Here is a 16186-nt window from a genome sequence, read left to right as displayed (position 1 = left end):
TTGCAGAGGGGTCTCTGGTGAGTGCCTTGTTCCATTCCAACAAACCTTTCAAACTGCAGTTCCCTCCTACTACGTTACACCCATCCTGGCAATGTGGATGCAGTATGGGTGCCCAGGCAGACACAGAACAAACCCATCCAGCTGATGACAACTTCTGGGGAGGCAGCACTACGCATGCTTCTGTCACAGCCTGCAAGCATGGCTATGCAGACGTCCAGGGACGCAGCCCTGGGAGACAGGACTTGTTTACAGCATGAACACTAGACCCTGACTTTTCCTGCAGACTCCTTTGCAGAAATGGGTAGAATGAAGGGCATAGGGATTTGCTGGCTAAAGAGTGCAAAAGAAAGAGGTCAAGAACAGCCAGGGCCTTATGGAAGGGAGGAGAAATTAGTTGTTCCTGCAACTTAGCTCCAGTAAGCCAACCTTGCAGGTCTGGTCAGCTCCAAGATGCCGGATGGTCCCACGTCCCAGATTAGGTGGGGTGATTTCCACCTGGAAAATCTCTCTCAGGAATTTGTTTTTGGAGGAATGAACCACTTGCATTACATTAGCACTCAGGGTGTCCCGATTTTTCTCCAGGAAATCTATAGGATGGAAAAAAAATCAGCTTGTCATGTCTGCAGCCTGCTGGCTTTAGCACCACTCTGTCTAGCTAAAATCCAGTTCGTTTACAGTAACTTGCAGATTAGTTTAGAGTAATCCTCCTGACCTCCTGATCTGACTTCAGCTCAACACTACCTTGGAGCGTCACACATCCAGGGCAGGTCATGCCTTTCTTTTCACCCTCCGCATCCAGCAGAGATAGGCTCACCTTTTGATTCATAAAAGACAACCCCAGCAAAGTGGTTGATGCCGAACTTGGTGTCATGGACACTCTTAGGTGGGATGTAGACTTTACTTTTGCCGTGGAGGGAATTGATTTTGATGAGCATGGTGGCATCTGTGCCCTAGAAACAAATACAGGCAAAAAGAACAGGTAAGCAGATTCCCCCCAGCATGGGCCTATGCTCAGCAAACAAATAGAAGTGGTGATCAGTGATAACAAAAGCTCAAATTCTGTCCATTATTTGTGTTGTCGATCTGGAGAAAGGTAGTGCCAGAAGTGTCTTCCCTTTTACACGGATCTTTCTCTCAAGCATCAGGACAGAAAACACCACCAGAGTGTAAGGCCTGGTATTTTAGGGCTGTATCCAAGCCCCCATAACATTACTAACATCACCAGGTGTGCTGAGAATTTCCCATATATTTGGACCTCACAAGCAGAGCCCTGCACCAGCCTTCCCATGCCACCCTACCCAGTCACGCTCTAAGGGGTGCATGCTCCTTTTCCCACACTTCTTTCACTCTCCGGCTGGTGCAAGACTCAGAGATCCCTGGAACAAGGCTGGCCTGAGCAGACACCGGTCAGCTTGCTCAGATCGTGACTTCCACAGGCAAGGCACTCAGCGGAGTGCTTCTCTTCAGGGGGTGCCATCACAATCTCATCCCCTGTGGTGCATGTGAGGCTAGTGCTGCTGGCTGGCCCATGGTAGGGGCAGTGAGTGCTGTGCTATCTGGGAAGTCATGTGCTCATGACATGATCATAGAAAAGATGCTTTCTTGTCCTGAGTGCAGGAAAACTCTCTAAGGGAAGAAAGGGGAAAGCTGTCTGCCAGTACATGATCCTCTCAAATTGTTACCTGAGAACTACAAATGAGCTGAGGCAGGGGCTTGCTTTTCTGGACAAGCCCACATTGGCACCTGGTTGCTGGACCAGCAGTCCTGCTTAGCCTCACCATGCTTTGGAAACTATGAAAATGCTCTGCAGGCATGTCTGAGATCACATGCTGCTTTCATCTTTGCTGTGCCCCACGGGCAGGGCCTGGCGCTGAGCCCTGCTGACCCTCACCCTCTGGCCTCAGCCCCTTGGCCCGGCCTGCCCATCCCCCCTGCAGAGCCCCCTGCCCCCCAGCAGCTCAGCTCCCCCCAGCTGGGTGCCCCCTGCCCTGACTGAGGGGGCACTCGCTCCCCTCGCCCAGCCCGGCGGTGCAGACACGCAGCAGGACGGGCCCCGGCGCTGAGCCCTGGGGAACCCCCCGTGTGCCCGGTGCCAGCGGGATGTGACTCCATTCCCCACCGCTCCCTGGCCCGGCCGCCCCCCAGCTCCTGACCCCGCGCAGAGCCCCCCCGGCCCGGCCGGGAGCAGCCGGTGGCTGCAGGAGATGCTGTGGGGACGGTGCCAAAGGCTTCGCTCCAGCCCGGGCAGCCACCACCCGCAGCCTGTCCCTCACTCGTCAGGGGGGTCACCTTGTCCCACAAGGAGATCAGGGCAGCCAGGCAGGCCCTGCCTGCCATAACCCCGCGCTGGCCGGGCCTGACCCCCCGGCTGTCCTGCACGTGCTGGGTGATGGCGCTCAGCACCGTCTGCTCCGGCACCTTCCCCGGCACCCAGGGCAGGCTGGCAGGCCCGTAGTTCCCCTACAGTTCCTCACAATGGTGACATTACTCAACTAGGTCTGTCATCCAGGAGAGAAAGAGCAAGCTGCAGCCCAGACCAACAGCAGAACAATACTCAATATGTGAATTCAGGTTTCCTAAGAAGCCCTTGTAAGACGATGCGGACTCCTTCCTTCTCCGTCTGGAACAGCTGTAAGAGTTTCAACAGCAGGGTACCAGGAAGACCACATTCCAGCAGAGAGAAAGGCATTTGTATAGTGAGCTAATTTAAAAGAATCTATAAGGAGAAGACATTGCCTCTCATAATGTATCCGAAAGCCACTTTTGCACTTTTCTGTGTGTAAAGCCAAGCGTTACCTGTGAGCTGTGTGCAAAGCCAGGCATTACAAGTGAAACCAGAAATTTACCTTTGGGAACTTGCTCTCTTCATCAATGAGAGAGATGATATTCATGGGCTTGAGTGCAATCACTTCCAGAGCCTGGCGGTTATCAGCGAAGTCGATGTTATTCCAGACAATGTGCTCCGCAAGGTATTCCTCCTGCTCCAGCTTGAAGACATGGTGCACGAAGAACTGTTGAAGGTGCTCATTGGCAATGTTAATGCAGAGCTGCTCAAAGCTGGTGGGGGACAAGATGGGAACCATGGTCATCCTTGGCTAGTGCTGCACTGCTTTACGGTATTTCTTTGTTCTCTGTATTAAATACATATCTAGATAGACTCCTGCTATATTGCACAGCGTTAATGATCACCACCACTGCCTGTTGCCAATCTTAGCGATATAAAAGATGTATCTTCTGCTCCAATACAGATAAGCAGAAATGAGCCAAGTGGTGATTGAGTTTTGCTGAGTAAGGAAGGAAAGATGTTGTATGCATTTCAAGAAACTGTAGAGATTAAGGGGAACATATACCTGTGAAAGTAGCTTGACTCTATGAGTGTGTGACGTGCTTTTACTTGCACTGGCACTATGACTTCTTTTGTTAGTTACTCCTTAATGTTGCACCTGACTGTCATTACCTGGTAATTGCTGTGGCACGCTGTGTGTGCCTGTAGAGAGCTCACCACAGTGAGGCCCCATATGAATTGCAGACTTAGGGAACAGCATAAAATAATAGGAGAGCACTCCAAAGATAGGAGATGGGCTAAACAGATCGTAGACTATGTTCCAAAAGTCAGTGAGGAATATTATCTTGTAGAAAGCAAGCAACATGCATCAGTTGAAATGGATTGGAAAAGACTGCAGAATATGTGCTGATGGTTTGTGGAGTACTGATGATATGGTATCATACAACTGAGAGAATTGCTGCCCCCATAGAGAAGGGTAAACAGAAATGGTGTTTTGGGACTGAAACCACCAGTAGAAGAGGCAGCAGTGAGACAACGGTATACTGACCAGGTATTTTGCCAACCTGTCCTTAAGAGCAGAGATAAGAAGCAGCTCAAAAAAGGGATGGGATAACACCGAGCAAGATGGAAGCATGAGCTGAAATGGGAAACACAACATGGCCTCCTTTGTACTATATGCAAAATGTATCCCAAGAGACATGGTAAAAATGCTATGGAACAAGAAAGTTTGGTACAGAGACATGGGACATACTATATCTTCACGTACTGGCTGCCTGCTCATAGCAGCTTCATGGGCATCTCCTCTGAGAAAATTCCTGAAGTTTTGGAATAGACATGCGCAATGGCTGCACCAAATTGCAGGTTAGGGAATGAAGCAGAAACATGACCATGTCTGAAGAAAAATGGAATCTGTGCATGATTATTGCTGGGAAAATTCAGTGATGGAAATTTCACTGCTTTTCTGAGAATCAGAACGATAATGAAAGAATATGTGTCTGTTCGGTTTTTTATTCTTTCCCTTTACATCAGCTGCTTTTCAGATTCCCAGTGGAAATTAATCTAGAGCCTCCTACCTGTTGTTGCTGAAGTTTTCAAACCCAAAAATGTCCAACAGCCCAATGGACTGACGTCTGGTTTTAGACTTTTGAGAAGTTGGGTTGAAAATGGCTGAATTGATCTTGTTCACTATCCACAGGAAAATCCGTCCATATATACCCTGAGAAAAAATTAAAGAGGAATTAGAGCCCATCGTTATGGTCTTTGGACATAGCTTACTGCTTGCTACCATGCTGCTACAATGCTGTCAAACTATGCCTGAAAACTACAAGGGACTGGAGCTCTCTGGGTGGTTGTTTGCCCACGTAAGGCTCCTTAACCAGGAAGACAGACAGCTCCAAAAGCGTCCCCAATCTTAAAGCAGAGAAAATGTAAGCACTGGTACCTTCACAAAGGCATCCCTCCCATCTGCGGCTTGAACTATGTTCAGAGGCCTGGACACGCTTTCTCCTCGGACAATGATGGAGAGGTTTGTGAGGCTGTTCTGGAGTTCACTGGAGTCCACCTGGAAGAACAGTCATGGCAACCTGGTCATTCCAGGTGGCTAAAGGAGATCCAGCAAAGTCTGTCTCAGGAAGAGGGCCGTGACAAACTGCCTGTCCAGCAGCATTCACCGGCAGCCTGCTGTCCCAGTTAAAGATCTCCCAGCTCAGAGAGACATCTGCAACAGCATCACTTGAACGTCAACAGGAAGACGAGGACGTGCCCATTGTTATAGGCACACCCACACAAAACCACTCCGCAGACACATGCTTTGTCAGTGTGGTCAGGGAACAAGACTGAGGAAAAGTACTAGTAGGAGAAGATGAGAGCCCATTACCTCGAGCAATTTGGTTGCAATTGAAAAGTGTGGTGAGTCCATCACATCAGAGCAGTCCAAGTTGTCGTACACAGCCGCTACAATGAGGAAACAGTCAATCTCAGGGTGAATCATTTCTGCTATGGCAGGGAGCTGTGCTGTTATTGCAGCCATATTTATGTAACCCTGTAGCTCTGGGAATGTGGCAAGGCAGTATTTTTTCTTTTGAGACTCCCAGGTTTGATGATTTTACTAAGGAGAGTCCTGATTTCACCTCGGAACCCTGGGCTGTATTGGGCTATCACAACTCCAGAACATCAGGCTAAAAATAGTAGCAAAGCTGACAAGGTTATTCATTTTAAAAGTAGCTATTTGGGATGTGGGGAAGTGGTATCTGACTTCAGAAAATGGGTTTCTAAATATGTTTTTTACCATTTATCTGGCTTGTGGGAAGTTTAGACACAAAGGGAAATGAAGGAAACCCCTCATTTTAGCAGCCAGCATTACTCCAAAGAATCCGGCCAGCATCACTGTACTGGGCCCTCTGTATCACCAAGTGAGGGGTCCTTCTGCAAAATGTGAGAGCTGCTGGCATCCCTCTGGTGGGCATCTCACCCTGTGTGCCCAGCCATACCAGCAGTGCACTTAACGCAGGTGAGTGTTCACCAGGCCTAGCCAGGAGGATGGCTGCTGTCATCTCCACAGCAAACATTGCTCAGCTGCTCCTGTGTCCCCTGGCTTGCATAGCACTACAATCAGCAAATGTAACATGGCATTATATTATCTGTTGTTTCAGTTTGGGTGATAAGGGCCCATTTATTGCCATGGAAACCTGATGGCATGACAAAATAGTAGTAAGATGATGTTTTCCAAAACACAAGACAGTGGTTTTCACAAATCAGAAGTTCATGGTGCTTATCTGCCTGCCCTTCCAACCCTGTTCAGCTGTTTTTACAGGGCAGAGCAGTACAACCTCATCTGTATAGGTGGAAGCAGGTGGCACCTTTAGGCCTTTACGAGTCTGAGGAAAAGCCAACACAGACAATGCTGAGTTTACCTTCAAACTCTACATTCCCTAAGTGCAGGATGGCAGCCAGCAGCTTGCTGATGTCCCAGTGCTCAGAATCTGAGAACATGAGGATCTTCATAGCTGAGCGGATGTGGGCATAATCCTTTGCATCATTCCGTCCATCGCAGGACATGCAGTTGCCCTGCAAGACACCATACCCTCAGGTAAGGAGAACCCTTTCGGTCCCCACACGATGAAAAGACCTGCAGCTGACAAACCCTTGTGCACAGTGTGGATACCTGGTGAGCCACTTGCTGTAAGATGCAAGGTAAAAGCATATTTAGACATTCTAGATGCTCTTCCCATGGCTGTTTCTTTCCCCTACTCTCAAGAAGAACCCATTAGTAGAGCACTAAATAATGTACTTCTCCAGGGCTAGACTGAGTGCTGGGGAAGCCAGAGGGAAAAGCTGAGGGGAAGGCTGCTCTGCAGCACAGAAGACAGAAAACTTTGACAAGGTTACCTATAATTACAAGGCCAGGTCTGCTGCTTTCGTTTCCTCTCTCTGCTTGTCAATGAACAATTGGACAATGACACTGGCCCAGGCTGCCCAGAGCAGCTGTGGGTGCCCCATCCCTGGCAGTGCCCAAGGCCAGGCTGGACGGGGCTGGGAGCAACCTGGGCTGGTGGAAGGTGTCCCTGCCCGTGGCAGGGGGGGTGGGATTAGATGATCTTTAAGGTCCCTTCCAATCCAAACCATTCAGTGATTCTATTAATTAAGAGCCCTAATCCCAAATCAAAGCAAGTAGGATTGGATCAGTACCAGAAGGCAACTCTCAGAATAAGAATGTTAGGTTCTAGTGGAAGGCAGATGGAAGCATCTGAGGCAGCATTAGAGGAACGTTCAATATAGACTGCACAGCAGGTCCTAGGATGCTTCCTGGTAGAAACTATTTTCAGCCCTAAGGGAGATGGGAAAATGCCTTTTTTATTCCTGCTATTTCCAACAATACAGTGTGATGATTACAAAAGTGAAGTATTCCTAGACATTTCCATTTACAGCATGTAAACATGCCAGCTTGTGCCAACAGCTGACCTGAACTAAACCATGGATATGTTCTCCTTTAATCTAATTCTGTCTCTGTATTATACTGCCCTACTGCTGACCCAGGGAACTTCAGACATTTTATGGAATGGCCAATGTGTGAATTTTACTCATCAACTCTTGCTGCAAGAGCACTACTATTCTGAAAACATTACATTTGAAAAAATCTCCAGCATCCTTAATATTTTTTGCTTTTGAGACTCCAGAAACAGCTTTATAGGTTTGATTTATTTTCCTCTGAAACTAGATGCTCAGCTCCCATTAACTTCAGCAGAGGCCTCATTTTTTCCACAGCTACAGAACAGCCCAAATCAAACCAGCTGACATATTTAATATGAGATATCTGCACAGGCTAAAGAACAGGATTTTCACAGAAGTTTTCATGCCCTAAATCAACCAACTAGCTATTTTCAAAAATCTCACCTGTGAACATCCCACTCCTGCCACTACAGCAACATAAACCCAGACATGGACATTAACATCAGCTGTTGGAGGTTAGATTGAATGCCAGCTTCCTGCATTATGTATATAAGACTTATCAGATACAAGGACTAGGATTCTTGGCACTATTTCTGCTTATTCATTTTCCCCTACAGTATACATACCTGATTAGTATTCTCCCTGGCATGAGATCCCTTGCGTTCATCTGAAATATGAGTGCCTGCAAAAGTGAGGGATATTTCCCACCTGCTTTAAGATGTCCTTTACATTTCTGAAGTCTGACTTTGATAGAAAGCTTTGAACTGCCACAAGCTGCCTCCCATTGGCAGACATGGCAGTAAGTCTCTGAAAGTGAAGCTCACAGCACTTTTGGTGTTACTGCTTCTGGTACTCTAAGGATAGGACAGTTCATATTTGGGAACTACCCATCTGCAGCTCCCGTTGATTGTAATTGCTCACTGGGAGAAGCAAGTGGCAGAGGAATAATGGAGAAGAAAGCAGAGACTATTACCATAGTAAGGTAGGTGTACTCTGAAGCAGTGCCCAGATTCAGCATCTTTTTCTGCTCTGTATTCATCCCCATTAGCATGCAGTAGAAAATGTGATAGTTCCTCTCCTCTGGAGCCTAGAAGAAAGAAATAGGCCAATGGACAGCCTTGTCAGCATAAGCTTGTAACACAGGAGCAGGCAGAACGTGCATCTGCCAGTGCCCTCACCTGCCGGCAAACCCGGGACTTCTCCAGAAGAAACTGTTCTATCCGGGCTCCTTCTATCACACCGTTCTGGTTGAAGTGAATATCAATGTATTTCCCAAAGCGGCTTGAATTGTCATTTCGAATTGTCTTGGCATTTCCAAAAGCTGATGAGCAAGGGACAGAGATAATATCTAGATTATTGCAGTTAATGAAGATCAAGTCTATTTTTTATGCCCTTCTTTTTTGCTGCCAGTATTTTATGTGTGCCAAATTACATTGCTGACAAGCACTGAAGAGTATCTGCTCTCAGGCTGCCTCCTAAAGAGAGAGGCAGGCACACTGTGCATCCACATAACTGGGTCCTAAAAGATACATTCAAATGATCCAAATGTGGCCTATATCTGGCCAGCTAAGAGAGCTGGGCAAGTCTGAAAACCTCCAGAAGGATTTACTGGGAACACATTTGATCCCTCTACAAAGACAGATGGGTGTCTCAGGGAGCTCCCCTATAGATACGTCCATGCTTGGCCAGTCACTTTGTCACCATCTATTGCAAATGCAAAACCAGGGGTGTTTACTTTGGGTTCTGCATTCCCAAGGACTCCTGTGCTCCCAGAAGTTCCAGGTCACATACTATGATGGCAGGCCCTCCTACAGCATGGGAGCTGCTGTGGACTTCATGGCAGAGAACTTCTACCCTGCATCACCAGTGTTTCAGGGGTTTTAGCAGTTATGCAGATACAATGGTTCAAAGATCTGTTTCTGAATTTTTTATCCTGATATAAAAATCTTGAGATAAGGGTGGTAAATCAAGCCTGTTGGTTAAGTAACACACCTTCCAGAATGGGGTTGGCCTCTAGGATTTGCTGCTCTATCCAGGAATGCTGGCCACTGACAGCTGCCAAGAATTGTAGTATTAGCTTTGTGCTTTCAGTCTTCCCAGCTCCAGATTCTCCACTGCAGTAAGAAACAAGATCATTACAGGTTTCCTTTCTTCTTTTTTTGGCTAGGGTGGCAAAATGGCAGACCAAGTTTAAAAAAAAAATAAATCCCACGTATATTTACCCTGTGAATGGCAGATCAGACCGTTTTTCATGCACGGCTGGAGAATTTTAGTCTTTCATCATCTTATCTAATAAAATTTAAGCTCTTTTTTAGACTTAAATTGAGGACTAAATTCTCCCACTGATTAAAAACAAGCCAATCCATGGAAGACATTCTGTACCAGTGCAAATTAAACGACCGCTTGCTTTTCTTCTTTAATGCATTACCCATTTTCAGTGCTAGTCTTAGCACATCACCTGAGTTGCCTCAACTATAATCAGATGTTATCGCAGTGAGACTATCTGGTTCTTCACAGTGATGATTAACAGAGAATGGATACATATTTTGTGTTTCTAGGATGAAGAAAGCTTGCCTCCAGCTTTAGCAGAGGTTGTTTCTCTCCAGGAAATCTCTATTCTCAGAAAATATATGTAATATAAGTATCATGTCCCCAAGATAAAAGATAGCCTTACATCACACAGGCTCATATTTTGTGTTTCTGTATGTAGTGACCGTGGGCAGAATATATCATAACATTCAAAGATTCTGGGGGAGAACATTTGCCTTCAGAAAACCCTTGTTCATGTTCTGCCTTTTGCAGACATAACTGAAAAAGAAGTAGCAGGGGAGAAAATACTTCCCTCCTGTTGACTCTAGTCTTATCTGTGCCCTTCCATCTGGAAGGTCTCCTGTGTCCACAAAGGTCCTCAAATACATGCAGACTTGGTTTCTGCTACTGGTCCTCTCTAAGTCCAGTCACCTGATCACACAGCACTGGTCTCTCTTATTCCTCTTCATATTGAAATAACAGTTGTCTGCAATGGCGAAGACATGAGGTGGTAGCTCTCCAATCCTCCTGTTACAGTACAGTCTGATCTGATCGACTGTGTAGAGGGGCAGCAGCTGGTATGGATTCACTGCTACCAAGATTGATCCTGTGTAAGTCTGAAAAACAATTACGAGTGTTACCTCTAGCAGCAAACTGGCAAACAAGAATACAACCAAAGCCACTTGCAGTATAAATCTAAGAAGAGGCAGGAAGGAAGCCTGGGAGATCCATAGCAGCACTTAGGTGAGACTGACAGCATGGTTACACGCTATAAGCTGCTATTAAATATTCCAGGATATGGAGGTTTTTGCAAAAGGAAGAATGCTAGCTGTAATCTCCTTGCCAAATCACAGCTCAGTTCACTGGCTTAAGCCGCAACACCAAAAAGTCCAATTTTACCTGGCATTTTTTTGTGTTATCATAAGCTGTTTTGTAGTGTTTTGTTAAGCTGCTTTTGTGTTCTAGTGCAGATGTAGCAGAACTTTGCTAACGGGCAAAGTTATGGTTGTGTTATTCATGCAGTCATTTGTAAACAACAGCACCATTGAAATGACAGAGGCTGTTGAAGGCTGTGGAAATGCAATAATATTGTTCAAGAACTTCTACATAAGACAACTGCTAGAGTCTAGTATAACAGGTCTATACACACATCTTGGTAATTATAACTATAAAACTAGTCCTTGTTTACACTAAACATCAGCACATCTGTGATGTAAGAGGCATCTCCTCTCCTACAGTGTAGGTAACATAGGAGGCAAAGCATGGAAAAAACAATATTATTATCATATTACAAACTGGGAAGTAAGGAATTGCTCAGTTACAGATAAAACCTGTAACAGACAAGAAATGAAACCAGGTATCCTAAATATCCATATTTTACAAAATCAAGTAAACATTGACTTGAACTGGATCTAAATCATGTCACTGTGTGCTAGACTGATCCTGTGTCGCAGCTGCAGGTAATAGCAGCACTAAGCTGTAACATGGGCTGGATTTAGCTGTCGGTGGCTGGTGGAAATGGTCCCTCTAGGAGTAAGTAAGCAAGGTCACTACCTATGCACAGCTCTGTGGTTTTAGAGACTATTAGCTGTCTTCTTCACAGCCAAAGTACTCAAATGAAAAAGAGAAAACCGCTATGTTGTGTCTCCTTGGCAGCCTCACTCAGTAAGGGAAGCAGAGGGGCCCCCATGTATGAAAGGCTTGCAGGCTGCTCAGGTCATTGTGAAATGTGTAGCAGAGGTCGTTCCCGAAATTGCTATGCCTGCTGCCCTTGGCACTCACATAGATTTTGTGCTCCTGGTGGCGGATGAGGAGGTTGTGCACCATGCCTGCTTCATGGAGATCGCCAAGGCGGATCATGTCTTCCACCCCCTGGACAGAGGAGGGGTGCATCAGGCGCACCATGTGCATGTTCCGAGCTGTGATCCAATGTTCCTGAAAAAGACAAGGCATCAGCTTTAACGTGTTGTGCTGTTGCTCAGAGGCAAACAAAGGAGAACCATGTTAGACCACAGTGAGTTTCAGTGTAATCCATGCTCAAAAAAGCATATTCTAACAAACAGTTGACTGAACTACAGAAATTACTGGATTGCTGCTCCCCAGGACCAGTTGATTTAAAAGACTGGATGAAGCGGTTCAGGTGGGTTCTGGACATCACCAAATTTAGCGCTGTTCAGAGCGCAGCTCTATCGGGTCACCACAGCCACTACATTGTATGAGGTAGGGATGAAACCCCATCGACTTTAGTGGGATCTTGATTTCACCTAAAGCTCCATCAGATTTAGAGATTGGAGCCTGTCTTTTTCCTTTTCTTAACTACATAGATATAACCTCTAGCTCAGGAAGCTCTAAGTCTTCATAGTGCTGGGACCTGGAAATATTAGGGTATCACCCTATACTAGCCTTACTTTTATATTCTTTCTTTCAGTATATCTTACCAGACAAAGTCAGACCATTTGGTTAGATGGTCTGGCCCAATAAGGCCATTCTTATGTAATTTGTACTTTTAAATTTTATGTTCATCTTTTATAGAAAGTTATAGCATAGCCCACCTTGCCTTCGTCATCCTCCAGCAAGATCCGTCCTGAGTCAGAGTCCTTCACAACTGCCCCAATAGGGACATTAAATTCACTGTTTGGTTGAGTGTCCAGCCACACATGATCACCCTGAGGAGAAGAAAAGCTGTTGTCAAGTACAGTGATATACTTGACATCATGTAGCTTACAGGCATACATTTCTTGGTCTTAATTTTTTAGTGATTTGATCTCTTTAGCAGCGTTTAGTTGGCGAAGTTCTTACTGCTTGCAGGCAGTACAGTCCAATGGTTATAGTATTAGTATATATTAGTATATAGCTCTGAGTTCTACTCCCAGCTCCACAGTTGTCTTGGAACATGACTTTGGACAAGCCATCAAACCCAGTTGTCTCACAGGAGGAAATGAGGCAACACCTTTTACAAGGACAGCAAATACTCAGCTCCACTACCTCCCTGAGACTGGCGGGGGCACAGTGAGTGCTGGTAAAGTGCCTTGGCAGCCTCACGCTAGCTACGGTATTCTCTCAGAAGAGATGCTTGGAAACATAGACATTACCAGGAAAAAGAAAAAGAAACAAACGGATATACAGACTAGATGCCTGGAAATGTAGAGGGTTCTGTTGCAAGCATTCATCGATATCTATTCTTTCTGCTATAGCTGAAATAACTTAGAAATGTAAGTGCGTCCACGATCTCTCTTTGGAAAAAAAAAAAAGCACTCTTTATTCATCTCTTCACATTTGTAGAGGCATGACAACATCCTGCCTCTCAGCAGGGCAAGCAACCAAGAGCTGCTCTGCTGTCATCAGAGGAAGGTGTGAGCTACAGCTGCCCTTTCCTAGAAATAAGCAGCATCTTGGTGTCGCCTGCACTACTGTCCTGGTTATAGTTCCCTGCTCCAAGCCCCCGGGAATACCTTCTCTTGGTCCAGACACGAATATGGATTCAAACAGAAAGCTTTGCTGTATCGGCTGGAAGGAAAACTGAACAAAGCTGTAGGTCAGATCTTCAGTGGGTACAAACTGGTTTATAGCTGAGGGGTTTGCATACAACTTCTGTTACAGACTGTAGCATTTGCTGTCAAAGTTTCAAGGTTTTTCCTTGAAGATTATGTCTTTTTCCTCTCAAAATACTTCACAGGTTCACATTTTAGCATACATAAAAGCAAAGAACTGTAGTGTAAAGCATCTATAGACACTGCACAAGTTATGGATGATGTTACAGACTAACTTGTGTTGACTAACACTCCAGAGGTAGCCTGTGCAGTTTCAGTGCCACACCTTGTGACAGAGTTCACAGCTCAGCATGAGCACAGCCAGGCTGGGCCCAGCACCTCTGCACCACTAGTCTAGGACGGCATTATTTCATACCTGGTTGATATTGGGTTATTGCTACTTTCTCTTTTGAGTTGAACCATGATGTTAAGGTAATTTTCTCCTCTTTGGGCCTTGGGCTAATCAGTAAATCACAGCAAAGAATAGGACTTACCTTTCTGAAAACCACCATTATGCTTCAGATCATGGTATGCAACCTGCAGTGCCAAGAAGAACATAAGGTTAGGCCAGTAAAGGGCTCCAGCTTTGATCAGAACAAAAAATGGGGTTTCTTTGAGATGTTTCCTTGTAAAAAATAACAGCAAAATGCCTTAAAATAATATGGGTTTTGTTAAAGCAGAGGAGATGATAATAAGCTACACCCAATGCAGAAACAATGGAACCATCTACCCAAAGCAAAGAACCTGCAGCACTGTGGTGGTGGGTCTGCTGTGAGTTCTACCATGTAAGCCTGGAGATGCTCTCAGCCCTGAAGAGGTCACTGTGCACATTTTCATACCAAATTGTTCCCTCAGTAAAATGCTAGGCACATTTATTGGCTGAACTTCAAGTTTGGCTCACAAATAAAAAGACTTCGCAATGCAATGTTATTCGATGCACAATAGAGTTAACTTTGGCTGGTCCATTGACCGAGCAGTTCAGTTCCTAGGAGCAGCCAGCCCAGTGACACAGATTTAATTCATACTTTCCTGAGCTGCTCAGTTCCCTCAGACCCTCACAGCTCAAACCTACCGCTATATAGAAATGGAGGTTTAGATATCATCTTCCTTGGCTGGAATGGGAAGGGCTGCAATGAAGACATGAGCAGCAAAATAAGGAACCGGAGAGAAGCACAATAATTTTGGGAGCTCACTATCAAGAGCGTAACAGTGAAAAGATTGGTGGCCAGGAATCTACACTAGTGTGTTGGTTAAGGGATGATGCTGTTTAGGCTGTGATCCTTGGAATAACCATGGAACCAAAGTCTTCAGAAGCTGCTTCCTGTCCCATAGGCTACTGCAGCTGCATTTTGGAGTGACTCCAGGACCACGTATGATTTGCTGGCTCTGACTCTTGCTACAGCGGGAAGGCTGCTGATGTCTTACTGTGTGTGGGAAATCACAGGCAGACTCTTTGCTAAGTTCCCTTTAAATGTTTCCAGAGTTCCAGACAGGTGTTTTTTCCCTGTTATCTCTTCCTACTAGCAAGAGTGATGCCTGCACACTAAGGCTGTTGAGTAACTTGTGATTCTAGTAGTTGCTGTGTGCAGCAGATGCCAGTTATTAGCCCAGGTTTCCACAGGCTCATGTTCACAAACTTCTCACAGCTGTGTGACCCATTCTGCTCCCTCCATGTCTCTAAAGGATCTCTCCCTCTATCCATTGTTCCAGCACACCCAGAGAAAAGGCTCAGCTCAGAGCTGATAAGAAGAATGAAATGCTTGCAATAACCAAAATGCTCCATAAAATGCTAGCCTTGGACCAAAAAGTAATTCTATTTTTACCCTTTTATAACCTATTATCAATGATGTTTTCTTAGCATTTTATCTCAAACACATTTTACAAGTCATGCTCAATGAAGACGTATTGAACCATCTGCATCCCTTCTGCACACTCCCGTTTGATGGCAAGCTGCTTGGAAGCCACTTTACAAGACGAGTGGACACTACAGGACCAGAAAATGATCTTTATCACTTATTCCAGGCAAGTCCATGATCTCTCAGAACATTCCCTATGAAAAAGAGAGACACCTGTTCTGGTTTTATCTTGACACATGAATCTAAATTTCTCGTTTCATAGCCTTTTGAGAAGTTGTTTTATTCTGGCCCTAAATTGTGCTTGCCTAGGTTTTGGACAGTTCTCTGGTAAGTTTGAGCAAAACAAGGAAGTTCCATTTTCTACCTGTGCTGTGCAGATTATCATCAAAATCCCAGTTTGCAGTACCATTAATATTAGCATTTAATGGGATACTTCATCGATAATTTCACTGAAATCCTTGAGATGTCTTCTATTGTGTAATGGCTTTAAAACCATATGTTTAAAATTTTGGATAACTATTTACAATTCCGTGTAACATGAATTGTATTTATTTTTGAAAGGCACTCAGATTTCATCACTTTTCTGATTGAATCATGTAAATAATTTTATTGTTTGTCTTCATTTTATGGTGGAGCTATACAAGTTTCTGAGGTTTAGAACTTTGCAACTAAATTATCAGAAAAGTGTTTCAAGTCACTAATTTATTTGTGGATGTTCATGCTCTTGAAAAATGAAGATTTCCATTAAAAAAACACCCTCAAGGTGAAGTTCAGGGTTTCCATTGTTTTCTCCCTCTTGTTTTAAGAAACTTCAATGTTAAAAGAAAACATTGCAGGGAGAGAATTAGGGCTCATTTTATCACTTGCTTTCCTATAGCAGGAAATTTTTACCTATGTTATTTGAGAAGGTATAAATAGGTTTCATAAATCACGGTCTTATTTAAAATTGATGAGTGCATAAACAGCCTTTTCTTCAGACTAAACAGAAGGAGCAATTGTACTCCTGTATGCAAGATAATGCCACCGTTGTGGGTTAC

The 16186-nt window shown here is 45.0% G+C and overlaps 1 protein-coding gene across 3 annotated transcripts in view; it reads right to left on the bottom strand.

The window, feature by feature from the left end:
- Window positions 1-16186, bottom strand: part of MYO7B (myosin VIIB) — a 55946-nt gene that overhangs the window by 35897 nt on the left and 3863 nt on the right. For all 3 annotated transcript variants that reach the window (XM_027779558.2, XM_027779561.2, XM_027779559.2), the window contains exons 2-15: window positions 13788-13830; window positions 12316-12429; window positions 11546-11698; window positions 10196-10380; window positions 9227-9348; window positions 8413-8555; window positions 8208-8321; window positions 6199-6352; window positions 5163-5239; window positions 4728-4847; window positions 4360-4502; window positions 2847-3057; window positions 815-950; window positions 427-587 (exon numbers count right to left, since the gene is read on the bottom strand). In XM_027779558.2, the coding sequence (XP_027635359.1) occupies window positions 427-587; window positions 815-950; window positions 2847-3057; window positions 4360-4502; window positions 4728-4847; window positions 5163-5239; window positions 6199-6352; window positions 8208-8321; window positions 8413-8555; window positions 9227-9348; window positions 10196-10380; window positions 11546-11698; window positions 12316-12429; window positions 13788-13805 (1851 nt within the window). In that variant the 5' untranslated portion in view covers window positions 13806-13830. The remainder of the gene's footprint in view (window positions 1-426; window positions 588-814; window positions 951-2846; window positions 3058-4359; window positions 4503-4727; window positions 4848-5162; window positions 5240-6198; window positions 6353-8207; window positions 8322-8412; window positions 8556-9226; window positions 9349-10195; window positions 10381-11545; window positions 11699-12315; window positions 12430-13787; window positions 13831-16186) is intronic.

This window comes from Falco peregrinus, chromosome 12, assembly GCF_023634155.1.
Source record: "Falco peregrinus isolate bFalPer1 chromosome 12, bFalPer1.pri, whole genome shotgun sequence".
Taxonomy (NCBI): Eukaryota; Metazoa; Chordata; class Aves; order Falconiformes; family Falconidae; genus Falco; species Falco peregrinus.
The sequence above is the reverse complement of the archived record's forward strand: the minus strand, read 5'-3'. Positions and strand labels throughout refer to the sequence as shown.